Source organism: Pistacia vera, unplaced genomic scaffold (assembly GCF_008641045.1).
Source record: "Pistacia vera cultivar Batoury unplaced genomic scaffold, PisVer_v2 Contig347, whole genome shotgun sequence".
NCBI classification, from domain to species: Eukaryota; Viridiplantae; Streptophyta; class Magnoliopsida; order Sapindales; family Anacardiaceae; genus Pistacia; species Pistacia vera.
Window position 1 is genome coordinate 1,581,631 of NW_022196165.1, and position 15,776 is coordinate 1,597,406.

Here is a 15,776-nt window from a genome sequence, read left to right on the forward strand (position 1 = left end):
TCAAATAATACCACTTTTTTTTATTCTAATAAATGTTGAGTTTCATTATATATGAAAATAAAAATAGAAATTCAAAATGAGTTTTAAGTTCTAATTTTATATTCAAAGGGGTTTAAAAAATAGATTAATTTTTTTATTATTATTATTATCTACACATAATCATTTAACAAGAGCGATTGGTTCAAGTTGTAAACAAATTTATGTTCTTTTCAGATCATAAGATATTCATTCTCCCACTAATCACAATGACTGGATCTTTATTGACTTCTATGGTTAACTCCAGAAAAAGGATGTCTTCTTACTTGAAGAACTTGAAGACCTACTAAGTAATAAAATAGTTAAAGAAAAAGTAAAACAATACTAAGTAATAAAGATAGAAATGACAAACAAAGAGTGGAGATTTTATTATCCCAAATACTTAAAATAGTTATATTGCAAATACAAATGAAAAGTTCAACTGATAAACAAGCTAACTTAATTCTTAAACACGCACAAACCCAGAAGACTTATACGTCACACTCAAACACTAAGAGTGATGTTATTTGGGTAAAAATCTCAAAGCCGCTTCAAAATCCTCTAATTTGATCGTAAGCAATTCATCACTCTCTACACAATCATCAGTAATCCTAAAATCCAAATTCTCCTTGCCATTATTTAGCATTATATCCACTAAACCTCCATTCATTTTCATACGTTGCACTTTTGTTGTCTCTTTCTCTATTAGCTCTGCAATGGCATTTTCACTACAAGAAGAATGTAATTTGAACCCATATAACAAGTTATCCTCCGCTTGATTACTCATCTTGATATGGAGAAGATTAGCTAATTCTTCACAGCTCAAATCTTTAAACTTAAAAATGTTAGTAACCCTTCTGCTGAAACCTTCATTAGAAGATATTACACGTTGCATTGGTTCATTGTACCCAGCAAATATGACTAAAACATTTCCACTGTCCATACAAGACATGATCTCTTCTAAGGCTTCTAACCCAAAGTCACGGCCACATCTCTCCCAAGGGATTAGTCGATAAGCTTCATCCACAAAAAGAATACCTCCCTCGGCTTGTTTGATCTGTGCATGAATTTTTATTTTATTTTTGTTAAAATAAACCATACAACATAAAATATGTTTCTAAGATATTATGCATTTTGAAATATAAAAGGTAAAAGAGATGATATATGATCCATCGAATGACTATTAAAGAGTTTAGCCACATTTGTATATTAATTACCAGGAATTCATCAAACATGTGATATGAAAAGCAAAGCAGTGTACCTTTTCCCTAGTCTTTGGTCCAGTCTGGCCAATATATTCACCAACTAAATCTGTCCTTTGAACTTCTTTTACAATAGGGGTACGCAAAATTCCCGCACTATGGAGTAGTCTTCCAAGGGTTCGAGCCACCATTGTCTTACCTAATATCCAATATGAACAAAAGAAAAATTTAATTGATTTGGTATTTAAGAAAACAATATATTATGTTAGGAGTAATATTAATTTGGATAACTTTTTTTTTTTTTTTTTGAAAATTATTAAGATAGTACACAAGTTCTATTTAAAACAAACAGAAAGGGCAAATCCATTTAAAGAATGTTAGATTTAACTCAAGGAAAGCTAAAGTGAGCAGCAATTTTACCTGTTCCAGGATTTCCTAGGAATGCCATGTGAGGAAGTCTTCTGGTGCCAACTTTCGGCAATGGCGGAGGCAGTGCAAGCCCAGGGTGAGGCAGTGCCCTCCCTGGTATTTTAAAATGAACGAGGAACAATACAAACTATTGCCTTAGGCCATTAATACTTTATAAAATTACTAATTACCCCCAAAATAGTTAATCCCGAAAACAAGTTAAATGAAAATTTACCGAATCCAATATTTAAACCTATAAAAAAAATTAAATGAAATGTTAGATTATATTTAAGTCCACCATATACAAATTTAGTTGCCCAATAAAATAATCAATCCAAAAAATAAACTAAATAAGATTTTAGATTATATATTAAATAAAAAACATTTATACAAACTTCATAAATTAAGGCTTTGATATAGGACAAATTCTTCATTAATTTATGAATCCTATTCTACTTAGTTTCTTTAATTTACTAGAAAATAATGATTTTTTTATATGTTTCCTTATGCTAGTATCATCTCTTTTATTTGCTTCACCATATATTAGAAAAATTATAATTGTATTAAGCAAAATTTTTTAATTATCATAATAAAAAAATTTAAAATATATATTTTTTAAATTTTGGCCCTCTTACTTAAAATCCTAGTTCTACCACTGAATTTCAGTTTAAGGGCCCTGTGCCTCTCATGCAAAAGAATGCCCTTTGCCCATTTTATTTGGATTATAGAGTCTAATGATATTTTGTTTTAATTTGGATGAGAGTGTAATAGTTTTTATAAACAATAGTCCCTCAAATCTAAAAGTCCAGATGCACCGGTACCCTCAAGGAAAGATAAAGTAAGCAACAATTTTACCTGTTCCCGGATTTCCTGGAAATGCCATAGGAGGAAGTTTTCCGCTGCCAACATTCATCTTTGACAAAGGTTTCGCCAGTGGAGGCCTACCGTGGGGAAGCACCCTTCCTGGGATTTAAACCCCAATAAAAAAAGCTATAAATTATTACTCTTAGACCCTCAATACTCTATAAAATTATTAATTACCACCAAAATAATTAAACCAAAGAACATGCTAAATGAAAATTTTACCAAATCCAGTTTTTAAGCCTAAAAACAAATTAAATGATATGTTAGATAATAATTAAATCCATCATATAGAAATTTAACTACCCAATCCAAAAGAATGCCCTTTGCCCATTTAGTTTTGATTATATAGTTTATGGATATTTGTTTCAATTTGAATGATGGACTCTATAAGTTTTTATAAACAATAGTACCCTCAAGGAAAGATCTATCAAATTAAGCAGCAATGATTTTTACCTGTTCCAGGATATCCTTGAAATGGGATGTGAGGAGGTCTTTCAGTGCCAACTATCAGTCCAAGGGCCTTGCGCCTCTCATCCACAAGAAAGCTCTTTGCCCATTTCCGAAGTTGCATCTTGAGTTCATCCAGACCCACGATATATGATAGCTCTTTATCAAGGGCATCCATCGTTTCTTTTTCCTTGCTGCATGCTTCAAGTGCCTTTTTTTTTCGTTGCTCTTCTTGATGAGAGAGAAGTACATCACGCAACTTCCCACTTTCTTGGATTTTTGAAAGATGATCTAGAACAGTCATGCCCTCCTGCATTTTGAGTTACTTAAATTACTGATATATATATATATATATTATTTTAGAATATATATCAAAATCCATACATCATCTTTAGCATTATAATCAGCATTATTCTCGAGCAAAGTCTTGACAATTGAACAGTCTTCAGTTCGAATTGAGTGCAAAACCGAAAGTTTTAGTGGTGTTGCTCCATACTGCATGTAAAAAAGGGAAATAAATTGAATAAAAATATATCACTATCACATTATTCGGGAAAAGTTGTTCAGAATTAAAAAACACCTCAGTTTCAGCTTCAACAAGAGCACCATGACCAAGAAGTAATCGTGCAGCTTCACTGCACCCATGCTTGGCTGCTAAATGCAATGCGGTTTCTCCACACTGCAAAACTCAACAGATCAATATATAACACATGGTTTTTCAAGTAAGATAAGTTTTTTTAGTTTTCCTCTCTTTGCTAAAGCAGTCATATTTTTAAGCATATCTTTTGGCTTTATAGTGCTTAGATTTCTCTCCGGAAAATTAATGAAATATAAAACAGATGAATTTCACTTACAATATTTTCAGCTTCAACATGAGCACCATGAGCAAGAAGTAACCGTGCAGCTTCATTGCATCCATTCTTGGCTGCTAAATGCAATGGAGTTTCTCCACACTGCAAAACTCAACAGATCAATATATATAACACATGGTTTTTCAAGGAAGATGGTTTCTCTCTCTCTCTCTCTTTTTTTTTTTTTTTTTTTTTTTCTTAGCAGTCATTACTAGCATATTTTTTGGCTTTATAGTGATTAGGGCTCCGTTTATTTCACTCTTCCAAATGTTATTCTTGATTTTTCCAATAAAGTTAAACAGTAAAATTAGCTTATTCTCAAAATATTATTCTATATTATTTAATTTTTTTTAAATCCCCTAAATTTGTTAATTTAACTAAACACCCTTAAATTTTTTTTAAAAAATTACAAAAACACCCAAGCAATCCACATTTACCAGATTCTGGCCACCACTGTCGGAAGCTAACCAGAATCTAGTGTAATGGTGCACTACCGGCTGAATTTGGCCGATAATGCGCTGATCTAACCTTTTCTAGCCAGATCCACTAGAAAAAGCCAGATCTACTGCCAAAGATCTAGCCGTCAACGACCAGATCTTTGACCGTAAACAGTCATCAACAACGGCTAAGATATGGTTGTCGTTGACCATCAACGACGGTCGTATCTTTGGCCGTCGTTGACGACCAAATACGGCCAGATCTGGCCGTCAATGGCCAGATCTAGTAGTAGATTTGGCCTTTTCCGGTAAGATCTACCGTGGATTTGACAGGAAAAAGCCATATCGGCGTACGACCAGGCAAGATCCAGCTGGTCATAAGCCGATACGCGACTCTGGCCACCCTCTGGCAGTGGTGGTCGGTTGTCCGTATTTAATGGGTGGATGATGGGTGTTTTTGTTGACTTTTAATATTTTATTATAGGGGTATTTAGTAAATAAATAAACATATAGAGTATTTTTGTTAATTTTCAAATTCTACATCATAATATCCGTCCAATTTAACTTTTTTCAAAATATTATTCTAAAAAGTGTTAAAGTAATGAACCAAACAGGCCCTAGATTTCTCTCCGGAAAATTAATAAAACATAAAACAAATAAATTTCACTTACCATATTTTTCGCTTCCAAGTCAACTTTGTCATCTCCTTTCCATTCAAGCAGAAATTTCACTATTTCTGTCTTGTTGTTACCAGCAGAAAGATGAAGGGGTGTCTCCAACATCTGCAGTTAAACCAAAATGAATACATAAAATGGAAGATATACACACTCAGATTAGTTGTACTTAAATTAATTAATTTACAAAGAAACTTAATTTTTGTTTTGCTTCTTAATTTGTCCAAAACCCTTTAAAGAACCAGCTGATAAAATCTAATTCTTTCAAGTGTATATATGTATTAATACTAAAAGAAAAAAAAAAAAAATCTTACAATTGCATTTCTTTCGTTGAGAAGAGATGGATTCTCCTGAAGTAGCTTATGAAACCCATCAACATCCCCCGACTGAGCAGAGTCATGAATGGTAATACGTTTCTTAGATCTTGATGATTGTTTACCCTGATCCTGACCATTCTCCATGTCTATTTTGTAAAACTAGCTTAAGGTTTGCGAACAAAACTGAAAAACAGAGAGAAATGTGTTTGATTTTCTTTACTTGATGACTGAATTCGTAAAGCTACAGTAAACAATAACTTTACTGTTTTATACAAAGACAAAGACGAAGAGTAAAGTAGTAAAGTGCACTGTACAACTGACTTTACTGAAATCAAAAACGACACCGTCTTGTAGAATTATTGCTCCTCCTGCTACTTGAATTTTTTTCATTTTCGTCCTTTGACCAACATATTTGTCTTCTCTCTCGTGAAGATTAAGGAGATTAAAGAGAGATTTGGAATGTTCACTGAATTAATGAAACAAAGTTTCGTTTTTCCCTTTTTATAAGCATTTATGCTCAGTTATTTTGCTTTATTAATGACATAACATGTTAAACGTCAGCATGGAATCTTCAATGATGTCTCGTTAGCTTTCATTTACTTTTTCCTCTCACTCTCACCAAGAATATATAATTATATATTTGTATCCCTAATGTCTATAGGCGCGTTTAGTTTATTATTTTGGATAGGATTTTGAGAATAATATTAGATAATTGGATAGGGGAGTATTACAAGGTAAAATTTAAAAATTTATGAAAAAACCCCTATGTTTGCTAATTTAATTAAACACCCTAATGTATAAAATGACAAAAACACTCCCACTACCTGCAGTGCCAGATTCCGACCACCACCGCTGAAATCTAGCCAGAAAATCGCGTTACGACACAGACCAGTCGGATCTGTGTCGTAACGCGTCATTATGACCTTTTCCGGTCAGATCTATAACGAATCTAGCCAGAAAATGTCAGATCCATGGCCTGTCGTGGCCGCGACAGTCGGAAAAGGCCAAAACGACGGCCATCTTTGGCCATAACGACGACCAAAGATATGGCCGTCGTTAACAGTCAATTTCTAATCAAGAATATTAAGAGACACAGGAGAGCTCTGTATGAACATAAGAAAAATTATTTATATCCAATCAATTGATTCAATATCCTTAGGTAATAAAAAATGATCAAATAATTTAGCCTCTCCTTACACCCAAAAGTTTTCAAATTAAAACAGTGACCTCCCCAAGTTTGTTCAAGAAAATTTACCCATTATTGAGAAATTCCTGACATGCCCTTTTCTAGATTGCCCCCCAACAAATTGAAATTTCTTGATGTAGTCCTCCATTTTCTTTAAAATCCAAATCTCCATTCCTGACGGTAATTTTACACTATAGGGAAAAAATTCCAATCAAAATTTCTTGCATAAGAACTGAAATTTTTTCTTTCCTAGTGTAAAAGTACTGTCAGCAGGAATGCAGTCAAAAGAGATGGAGAAATTTGATCTCTTCTAATAAGTTAATCTTCATTAATGAAAGTCTCAATCATTTTCTGACATAAGGCTTCATAACGATGGCTAGTAAAATTGTCATGGGGTCCTCAACTCTGAAACTAAGAAAAAGACGATACTTTAGTCTAGCAATAGTGGAAGAAGACAAAGAAGACATTAACTTTCCACAAATGACAGTCAGTTCACATGGGCAAAAACATAGGGAGCTAAACCAAGACATCATCATATAATTGAGTATTTGCATCAATCTCTAAGCATTTCAACTTTATCTCTTTTCCTAGAAGATGCATTGCCTCTTTCTTTTCTTTTTTTTTTGCTTTTTTCGACTAGACATATAATTGCATCCGCAACTAGGAACTCATAAACCATTCACATTTGGTGTGCTTGTGTTACACTGATTTATTAATTCACACACAAGAGACTCCTCATCAAGGGTTTACATTACAATTTCGAGAAATTCATAATATATCCTTCTACATTGCCCACTATTTGCTCTGTTACCAAATTCAGATGGGTCTCAACACTTTCATACTGAAACATGCAACCAGAAAATTCGAAACTGGGTTTTCACAAGAAGTTAATTAACTAAGTGGAAGTGGGTTTCGGAAATTGGTGAAATTAGGGATTCAAAATTAACCGACAATAAAATTAGGGAAAAGCAGATTTACATACCAAGTCCTCAGGCTCTTTCTCACTAGTGTGATAAACCCCACATTTGGTGCGAATCAACGGTGTCTCCACCCCCATTTCCAGCGCTTTTCATTGTCTCTTTGTGTACTAAGAGACACGGGAATTTTTATAGTAGATATGCATTTTCTAGAAAAGTTACGATACAATTTTTAAACCTTAGATTATTTTTTTTTTTTTAAATGTGCTAATAGTAAAAATTGTATTAAATTTCACTATCCAAAATATTTTAATATAATAGATTAACATAATTTGCGTAATATAAATAAATAAACAACAAAGCTACGGACACCGAATATTTTGCACCGAAAATTTGTACCGGCCTATGTGTACCCCTGACTCACACCACGCCTGATTTTTCTATAATTATTTTTCTAGTAAATATGGACAGTCGTTCACTCACATGGACTCCCGTCCATATTATATGGACGAGCGTCCCCCTTTAAAGGACGCCGGTCCATAAGTAAAATACGATAAAAAAATTTTATAAACATTAGGGACGATCGTCCATCCATTATGGACGGTCGTCTATTACTTTTGGACGGGCGCCCACAAATAATAGACGCCCGTCCTTGACCCAAAAATGAAAATTAAAAAAAAAAAACTTTCTGGACGCCCATCCACCAATTGTGGATGGTCGTCCCTTACGTTTGGACGGGGCGTCCGTAAGAAATAGACGCCCGTCCATTATTTTGGTTTTACAAATCAAAAAAGAAAATCTTTGGACGGCCGTCCTTTCGCTGTGGACGGGCGTCCGTAAGTAATGGACGTCTGTCCATTCTTTTGTTGTTTCAAATTAAAATGAAAACTATGGACGGCTGTCCACAAATTGTGGACGGTCGTCTGTAAGTAATGGACGCCCGTCCATTCTTTTGCTTTTAAAAAATAAAAATAAAATAATGGACGGACGTCCATAGATAGTGGACGGTTGTCCGTAAGAGTTGGACGGTCGTCCATAAGAGTTGGACGGCCGTCCCTTAAGTAAAGGACGGCCGTCCCACCCTGTAAAGGATGGCCGTCCCACCCTTATGGACGCCCGTCCACTACTGTAATAAAAAAAAAAAAAAAAAGTCACGTATTAGGTTAAAAATTTTGGGGAAGTTTCAAAAATTAAAACACACAGCCAGCCATTACCATCTTCTTCGTCTTCCATCTGCGTCTTCTTCGTCTTCGTGCTCTTGTTCTTCTGGATTCCTGTTCGGCGCTTGTTCTTCGTCTTCCTCATCTGCCATTGGTAATTAAACACTTTCCTTTTTCAATTTTTTTTTTTTTTTTTTTTGGTTGGATGAATGTGTTGAATGGAGTTGAGTTGATGAAATGAAATCCAGTCAATTTGGTGGGACTGGTTTGTGTGATTGATAAATAGAAGTGTTCTGCCATTGATAAAGAGAAATGTAGTTTATTTTACGTGCTGGTTTTTGTGAACTACCGTGAAAGGAAAATTGATTTTAGGCATATTTTAGGTGCAGCAGTAGGTAATTTGATTGATATCAAGAATCATAGTCTTAAACCCTTGTTTGCTCGAGAAAGATTCTCCTCTCAAGCTATTTCGAAATGAACTGTTATTTCAATTTTTTGGTGGGTTTTTTCTTTCATTTGGGTTTTCTGATATGAACTGTTATGCCTAACTTTGATTAACTTTATGCTCATTCTTGCTTGTTTCTTCATGTCTTGGTGTCTGTCCTTGTCTATGAGGTTAAAAATAGTTTTAAAAGTTTAAAGTTGATGCCTTTTGAGTTTGCTTTTGGTATCTGCATCGATTGGTGTCTGTCCTTGCTCTATGAGGTTACAAATAGTTTTAAAAGTTTAAAGTTGATGCCTTTTGGGTTTGCTTTTGGTATCTGCATCGACTACTGTAACTTTGGTTTATCTGCCTCTCTTCAGTGCTTTCATTTTTGTAGCAATGCAATGTTTTGTAACATTTACAAGCCATATTTTATTTGCAATTGCATGTAACATCTCAGGTTTTAAGTGTTACAGTTTAGCTTTCTGGCTAAGGTGTTTGTGTTCTTGCTATCTTCGAAATATAATTTGTTTTAGAGATTTTGTTCTTCCGAATTTTTGATATGTTCACTTGTTCAGGATATTAGCTTTTATTTTAGAAACTTGAGATATTAATAATGTTGAATGCAATTTTATTTTATTTTTTTGGTGGTATGAAGTGAACATTTTTATACATTAAGAGTAGATTGTTGGTTGCAATTTTGTTCATGAGGAACAGTCTTTTTTCTTCTTCTCTTCCCGTCTTAACCTTCACATTAGCTGTTTGTCTGTAGGAGCCCACCAATACTCTTAGCTTCTAGGCTTTTGCACAGCCATCATTTAACCAAAGTATGTCTAACGTTTTTTTTGGGTTCAATCGTGTTGCTTAATTTAATCAATTTATTTTTTTTGGAATTTCTTTTGCTTTTCTCTTTTTGTAATTTGATTTTTGGTGATTGGTTGGTTTAGGTTATTGGAATTAAGGACTGGTAACTGCTATTACAAATTCACCTGAATATACTTTCTTGACTTCATTTTTGCTTTCATTTCCGTAAGGTTTAGTTAGAATTGATATGGGGCTGTCTAAAAGTTAAATTCTCTTCTATGTTTCAAAGATCTGTTGGGCGGTTGGCTCCCCTACTTACATCCATGGTGTTTTTCAGTTCAAATTAGTATTTTCGATAAAGTTTGATGAATTGTGTTATAATTTAAAAAGGCTTAGAGAAGAACATAAATGTGTCTTTGATTGTTTGAAAAACGAATGAGACTTTATATGTTTATGAAAAGTTCCGAACAAGCCGATATTTGTATGGTTTAGGTTTGGCAGATTATGATGACGACTTTTTATGTATACAGGTTTTAGAAGAAAGCGAAAATGGTGAGGGAAAAAAATACAACAATTCCTCATGAAGGCACGTCGTCATCTGCAATTCAATTTGAGACTTGCGACATAAAAAACAATGCGAGGACGTGTCGAAAAGAGATATTTGCCTGGAAGAGTTTGGATTTAGGATTTCTAACAAGTTATGTTTAGGTGATGAAATCAACTGGATTAATATTTGAAATGGACAGTTTGGTCAGTATGAGATATGATGGATATAAGCATTTGATATATGAGTTTTTTGGTAGTTTGGAAGTTGTGGAGACAGATAGTGATGAGTTTTCGGCGTATACACTGTTTTTTAAATTAAATAATTAGAACTTGTAGTCAGACCAAAGATTTAGCAACCTGGATGGGATTTGATTTTAAAGGTTTGGAAAACGTATCTAGAACCTGGGATTCCAAACAAGCTTGGATTGATGTTTCCGGGATAGGGATTTACCATCCACATAGGTGTAAATCTACAAAGTTAAGGAATCCTGCTATGAGAGTATTCATAGATACCTGACTTTCACATTTAATGGTAGGAAAGAGACAAGGAAATGTGACGGTAATGATTAATGTTCATGGAAGCAACAGTAGCAAGGAGGCAAGTTAATTCAGCGAAGTTATTGATTAAGAAGTTGGTGAGAGATTCAAGCAGACAAATGAGAAATATATTGGGGATGTTGTTACGTTAATATGTGAGAAGTTGAATATTGAGATCACCTCTGATGATGCAACAAATAAGATTAAGTTTTCTACAAATAATGTGTTGGGGGATGTGGACATTGAATAAAATGGGTTTGATTAAAAAGAATAGGCAGGACAATGGATTCTGATTAGGGATGAAATGGAGGGAGATGCAACGGTTCAGGAAGGTGTCAGTGTTTCAGAAGGGGGTTAGAAGGATAAGTGTATGTGCGCAAAAGAAGAAGAACAGAGTACTGAACCTGAATCATTGAGAATGTAGAAGATATGCCTTCTCATACTTTAGAGGAAATAGAAAGCGGATTTGAGTGGATGGAAAAGTTTCAAGAGGAGCGTTTTTCACGTATTGAGAGGCAAATGCAAGAACAACATGATCAATTGCAAAGTGATTTTAAACATCTGCATCAAGAATAGAAGAAACAATTGACATCATTAGGGAACGCATGCAGAGATTTCAGATGATGAGAGAACTCTCAACAGCCTCCTCCTCCTCCAGTCAAACTCCACCCCCTGCACCATGATTCTGGGGACACACTATGATGTTAATTATAATTATGTGTACTTCAAATAGTTAGCTTTATGTACGAAGATTATTTTTGCCTTTTGTTATAGTGATTGATTTCAGCGGATGTTCTTAATAAAAATTGTCTTTTGTTTAAAAATAGATATATTTTTGTTTATACATATGTGAACTACTCTATGATCATATGTATATGTAATACATCCAAATTCCATGTACAACCAGAGTTGCAATGTGACGATAATTATACTGAAAACATTCATAATAAGTTACATTAATGTTCATACATGAATTCACTATCCTACACAACCAATGACGAAAATACTAAAATAAAACACGAATAAGCATACAACTCAACTGCATTCAGTAGAATTAACCAAAACATAAAAAATTTCTACCAAATACAATTCTATAGCTCAACCTGGCAACAACATCAAACACTTCCAATGAGACATGTTATCATTTACAAACTCTGTCTAGTATGAAAATTACTTTGTCCTGCGATATTCGAACCGGACCAATGGACATCTGTCATATTTAACAACCACAATTTAGCACACGTAAGAAAACTAAGGCAATTACAATTATACAAAATAAATAACACATACCTGGGTAGTAAAACAATATTCGACAACACTTGAGTTTCCGCATCGGCCACGAAAGTACATGAAAGAAACTGTTCCTTTTGTCGCCATACCGATGATCCTTTTCCTAAAAAGTATCATAAAACATTATAATCAAGTCGTATTATTCTAAACTTCAAATAAGTAAGTAATGTTTCAAAAAAAATACTCAAATAATGTATAACTCATACCATCTTTGTTTTTGTAATTTTTCTTTTTAACCTACGTACAATTTCTTCAATCTTCGATTGCTTTCTTTTACATAGAGGATGACCTTATCTACGAGCTGCCTGTGACTAATAATTAGATTATTCCCCTCTTTCGGAGACTGTTCCATCTTGGCTAGTCAAACCGGTTGTAGAAGAGATGTTCATTTTTGTACCAAGCTCTCTCTCACTTTCCTTTTGCTCCAATTGTTCCTCATGTCAATCATAAATTGTCATCATCTTATAATCTTCCTCATTGTTGATGTCAATCCGCTAATGTCAACATTAAATTAGACAACTTATTAAAACGTTGTCCTTCAATGTTGGGCTCCACCTATTATAACTGACCTTAATTTTCGTATGACATCTATTCACATTCATCCCTAAAAACCTATATCAATCAGACCCTAAATAAAACCTACTCTAACAAACTTTACTTGGAAAATAACAGAACAGAACAACCATATAGTGGCAGGTTACAACAGTAGTACAGAACAACCAACATCATTTAACTACCCAAAAAACCAAACATCACCAAATTAAACATTAAAAAGCGGTAGCCTTCATGCCACATATATAATTAAATTGTATTCCGGAAACGTAATCCAATAGCTGGAAGAAAATCTAAGAGAAATTACAAAATGGCAGCCATCGGACTGTAACAACTCCATTGAGTATTATGAAATTAAATAAAACATGCAAGGAACTTACTGGTTTCGAAATATGGGTAGAATTTTCAGTGATATAGGCATTAAAATTAACAGTTTTACTGCTTGAAATCAAGAATAGTGAATGGGTTTTATATACCAAGTCTTTTGTCTGGTCTTTCTCACTAATCAAGAATATTAAGAGACACAGGAGAGCTCCGTATGAAATAAGAAAAATTATTATATCCAATCATTGATTCAATATCTTAGGTAATAAAAAAGATCAAATAGTTTAGCCTCTCCTTACACCCAAAAGTTTTCAAATTAAAACAGTGACCTCCCCAAGTCTGTTCAAGAAAATTAACCATTATGGAAATTCCTAACATACACTTTTCTAGATTGCCCCCCAACAAATTGAAATTTCTGATGTAGTCCTCCATTTTCTTAAATCCAAATCTCCATTCTGACGGTAATTTACACTATAGGAAAAAAAAAAATTCTTTTCCGGTGTAAAGTACTGTCGGCAGGGACTGCAGGCAAAAGAGATGGAGAAATTCGATCTCTTCTAATAAGTTAATCTTCATTAATGAAAGTCTCAATCATTTTCTGACATAAGGCTTCATAACGATGGCTAGTAAAATTGTCATGGGGTCCTCAACTCTGAAACTAAGAAAAAGACGATACTTTAGCAGTAGTGGAAGAAGACAAAGAAGCCATTAACTTTCCACAAGTGACAGACAGTTCACATGGGCAAAAACATAGGGAGCTAAACCAAGACATCATCATATAATTGAGTATTTGCATCAATCTCTAAGCATTTCAACTTTATCTCTTTTCCTAGAAGATGCATTGCCTCTTTCTTTTCTTTTTTTTTTGCTTTTTTCGACTAGACATATAATTGCATCCGCAACTAGGAACTCATAAACCATTCACATTTGGTGTGATTGTGTTACACTGATTCATCAATTCACACACAAGAGACTCCTCATCAAGGGTTCACATTACAATTTCGAGAAATTCATAATATATCCTTCTACATTGCCCACTATTTGCTCTGTTACCAAACTCAGATGGGGCTCAACACTTTCATTCTGAAACATGCAAACAAAAAATTCGAAACTGGGTTTTCACAAGAAGTGAATTAACTAAGTGGAAGTGGGTTTCAGAAATTGATGAAATTAGGGATTCAAAATTAACCGACAATGAAATTAGGGAAAATGAGATTTACATACCAAGTCCTCAGGCTCTTTCTGACTAGTGTGATAAACCCTACATTTGGTGCGAATCAACGGTGTCTTCACCCCCATTTCCAACGCTTTTCATTGTCTCTGTCTACTAAGAGACACGGGAATTTTTATAGTAGATATACATTTTCTAAAAAAGTTATGATACAATTTTTAAGCCTTAGATTAATGTTTTTTTTTTCTAAAATGTGCTAATTGTAAAAACTGTATTAAATTTCACCATCCAAAATATTTTAATCTAATAGATTAACATAATTTGCGTAATATAAATAAATAAATGGTGCCCTTAAACATGACCTGTATGTTAACTTAAATCGAATATTTAAGCTCTAGTAATCTAATCCATTAAAAACCCCATTCGTCCATACAAGAATATTTTGGTTGCTTTTAGAATTGGACTTGTCTAAACGGTTAACCACACCTACCCTAATTTTTGGTTGATTAAGATGATTATCTTTGAAATTATCTTGCTTTTATCATGTTCTCTTCACAGGAAAGTAATGGGAAAGTGTATGCCAACTAGCTCTCTCGTTCACTAGTGAGAGATTAGCTGGATGAATTAGGCCTATGGTTTGAGCCCATGTTTTAACAAGACAATCAAGGGCTAAACTAAAACATAAGATAATTGAGTGATTGACTTCCTGATAATGTTTTTAATCACATTGTTTTGTTATGGAAATGCAGATATATTCTTGTTGATGCTCTGGGTTGTGCAATGTCAAATAAAACATTATTATTCTGATAATTGATTCACTTTTTTACTTGACTTTAGAAACGAACCCTGTGTAATTAATGTGCCATGAACCCTAAAATCGAATTTTACGTTTCACTGTCACTTACTATTTGCATTAAATTTTCTACTCTTCTGCTCTTGTTTTTTTCCTGGAAGATGCTAATGCCTTTCATCCCCCTCTCTTTTATCTTTCATTCTTTCTCTCCAGTGATGGTCTTAAACGGGTTTAAGCTAATGGGCCAATGGGCTCTCACTATCTGATGGCAACTTCAATAACTAATGGGCCAATGAGCTCTCATTATTTGATTTACCAACTTTAATTTTCCGTTAAACCGTGTTTTTTAAACTCCTATTTAAACTCTTTTTAAATTTAAATTTTAGTTTTAATTTTTTTAAATATAAAAATGCATATAAGAATAAACTTAATTAAGATTCAATTATTTAAAAGAGTTTTGGAGGGCTCCAATAATACCACGCTTTTTTATTTTAATACATATTGAGTTTCATTATTAAAAATTCAAATTGAGTTTTAATTTCTAATTTTATATTCAAAGGGGTTTAAAAAATAGATTAACTTTTTTTTTATTATTATTATTATTTTCTACACACAATCATTTAACAAGAGCTATTGGCTCAATTTGTAAACAAATTTATGTTCTTTTCATATCATAGGGCATTCATTCTTCTACCAATCACAATGACTAAATCTTTATTAACTTCCATGGTTACTTACAAAATAAGGATCTCTTCTCACTTGAAGAACTTGAAGGCCTGCATAGAGTCTGCTCGTCAAAAATATTTTTTTCCATATTCATGCCATAACCGTTAATGCCTCCAACATCAAGGATTTCT

The 15,776-nt window shown here is 33.6% G+C and overlaps 1 protein-coding gene across 1 annotated transcript; it reads right to left on the minus strand.

Annotated features, from left to right (window-relative positions):
• Positions 1–376: 376 nt before the first annotated feature.
• On the minus strand, positions 377–5,466 carry LOC116139071. The gene is made up of 10 exons (XM_031424745.1): positions 5,213–5,466; positions 4,896–5,006; positions 3,791–3,889; positions 3,517–3,615; positions 3,321–3,431; positions 2,943–3,246; positions 2,481–2,588; positions 1,638–1,739; positions 1,277–1,416; positions 377–1,072 (listed from the first exon to the last, which is right to left on the minus strand). The coding sequence occupies exons 1-10, from the start codon at positions 5,357–5,359 to the stop codon at positions 539–541; spliced, it is 1,755 nt and encodes a 584-aa protein (XP_031280605.1). The 5' UTR covers positions 5,360–5,466; the 3' UTR covers positions 377–538.
• Positions 5,467–15,776: the final 10,310 nt, after the last annotated feature.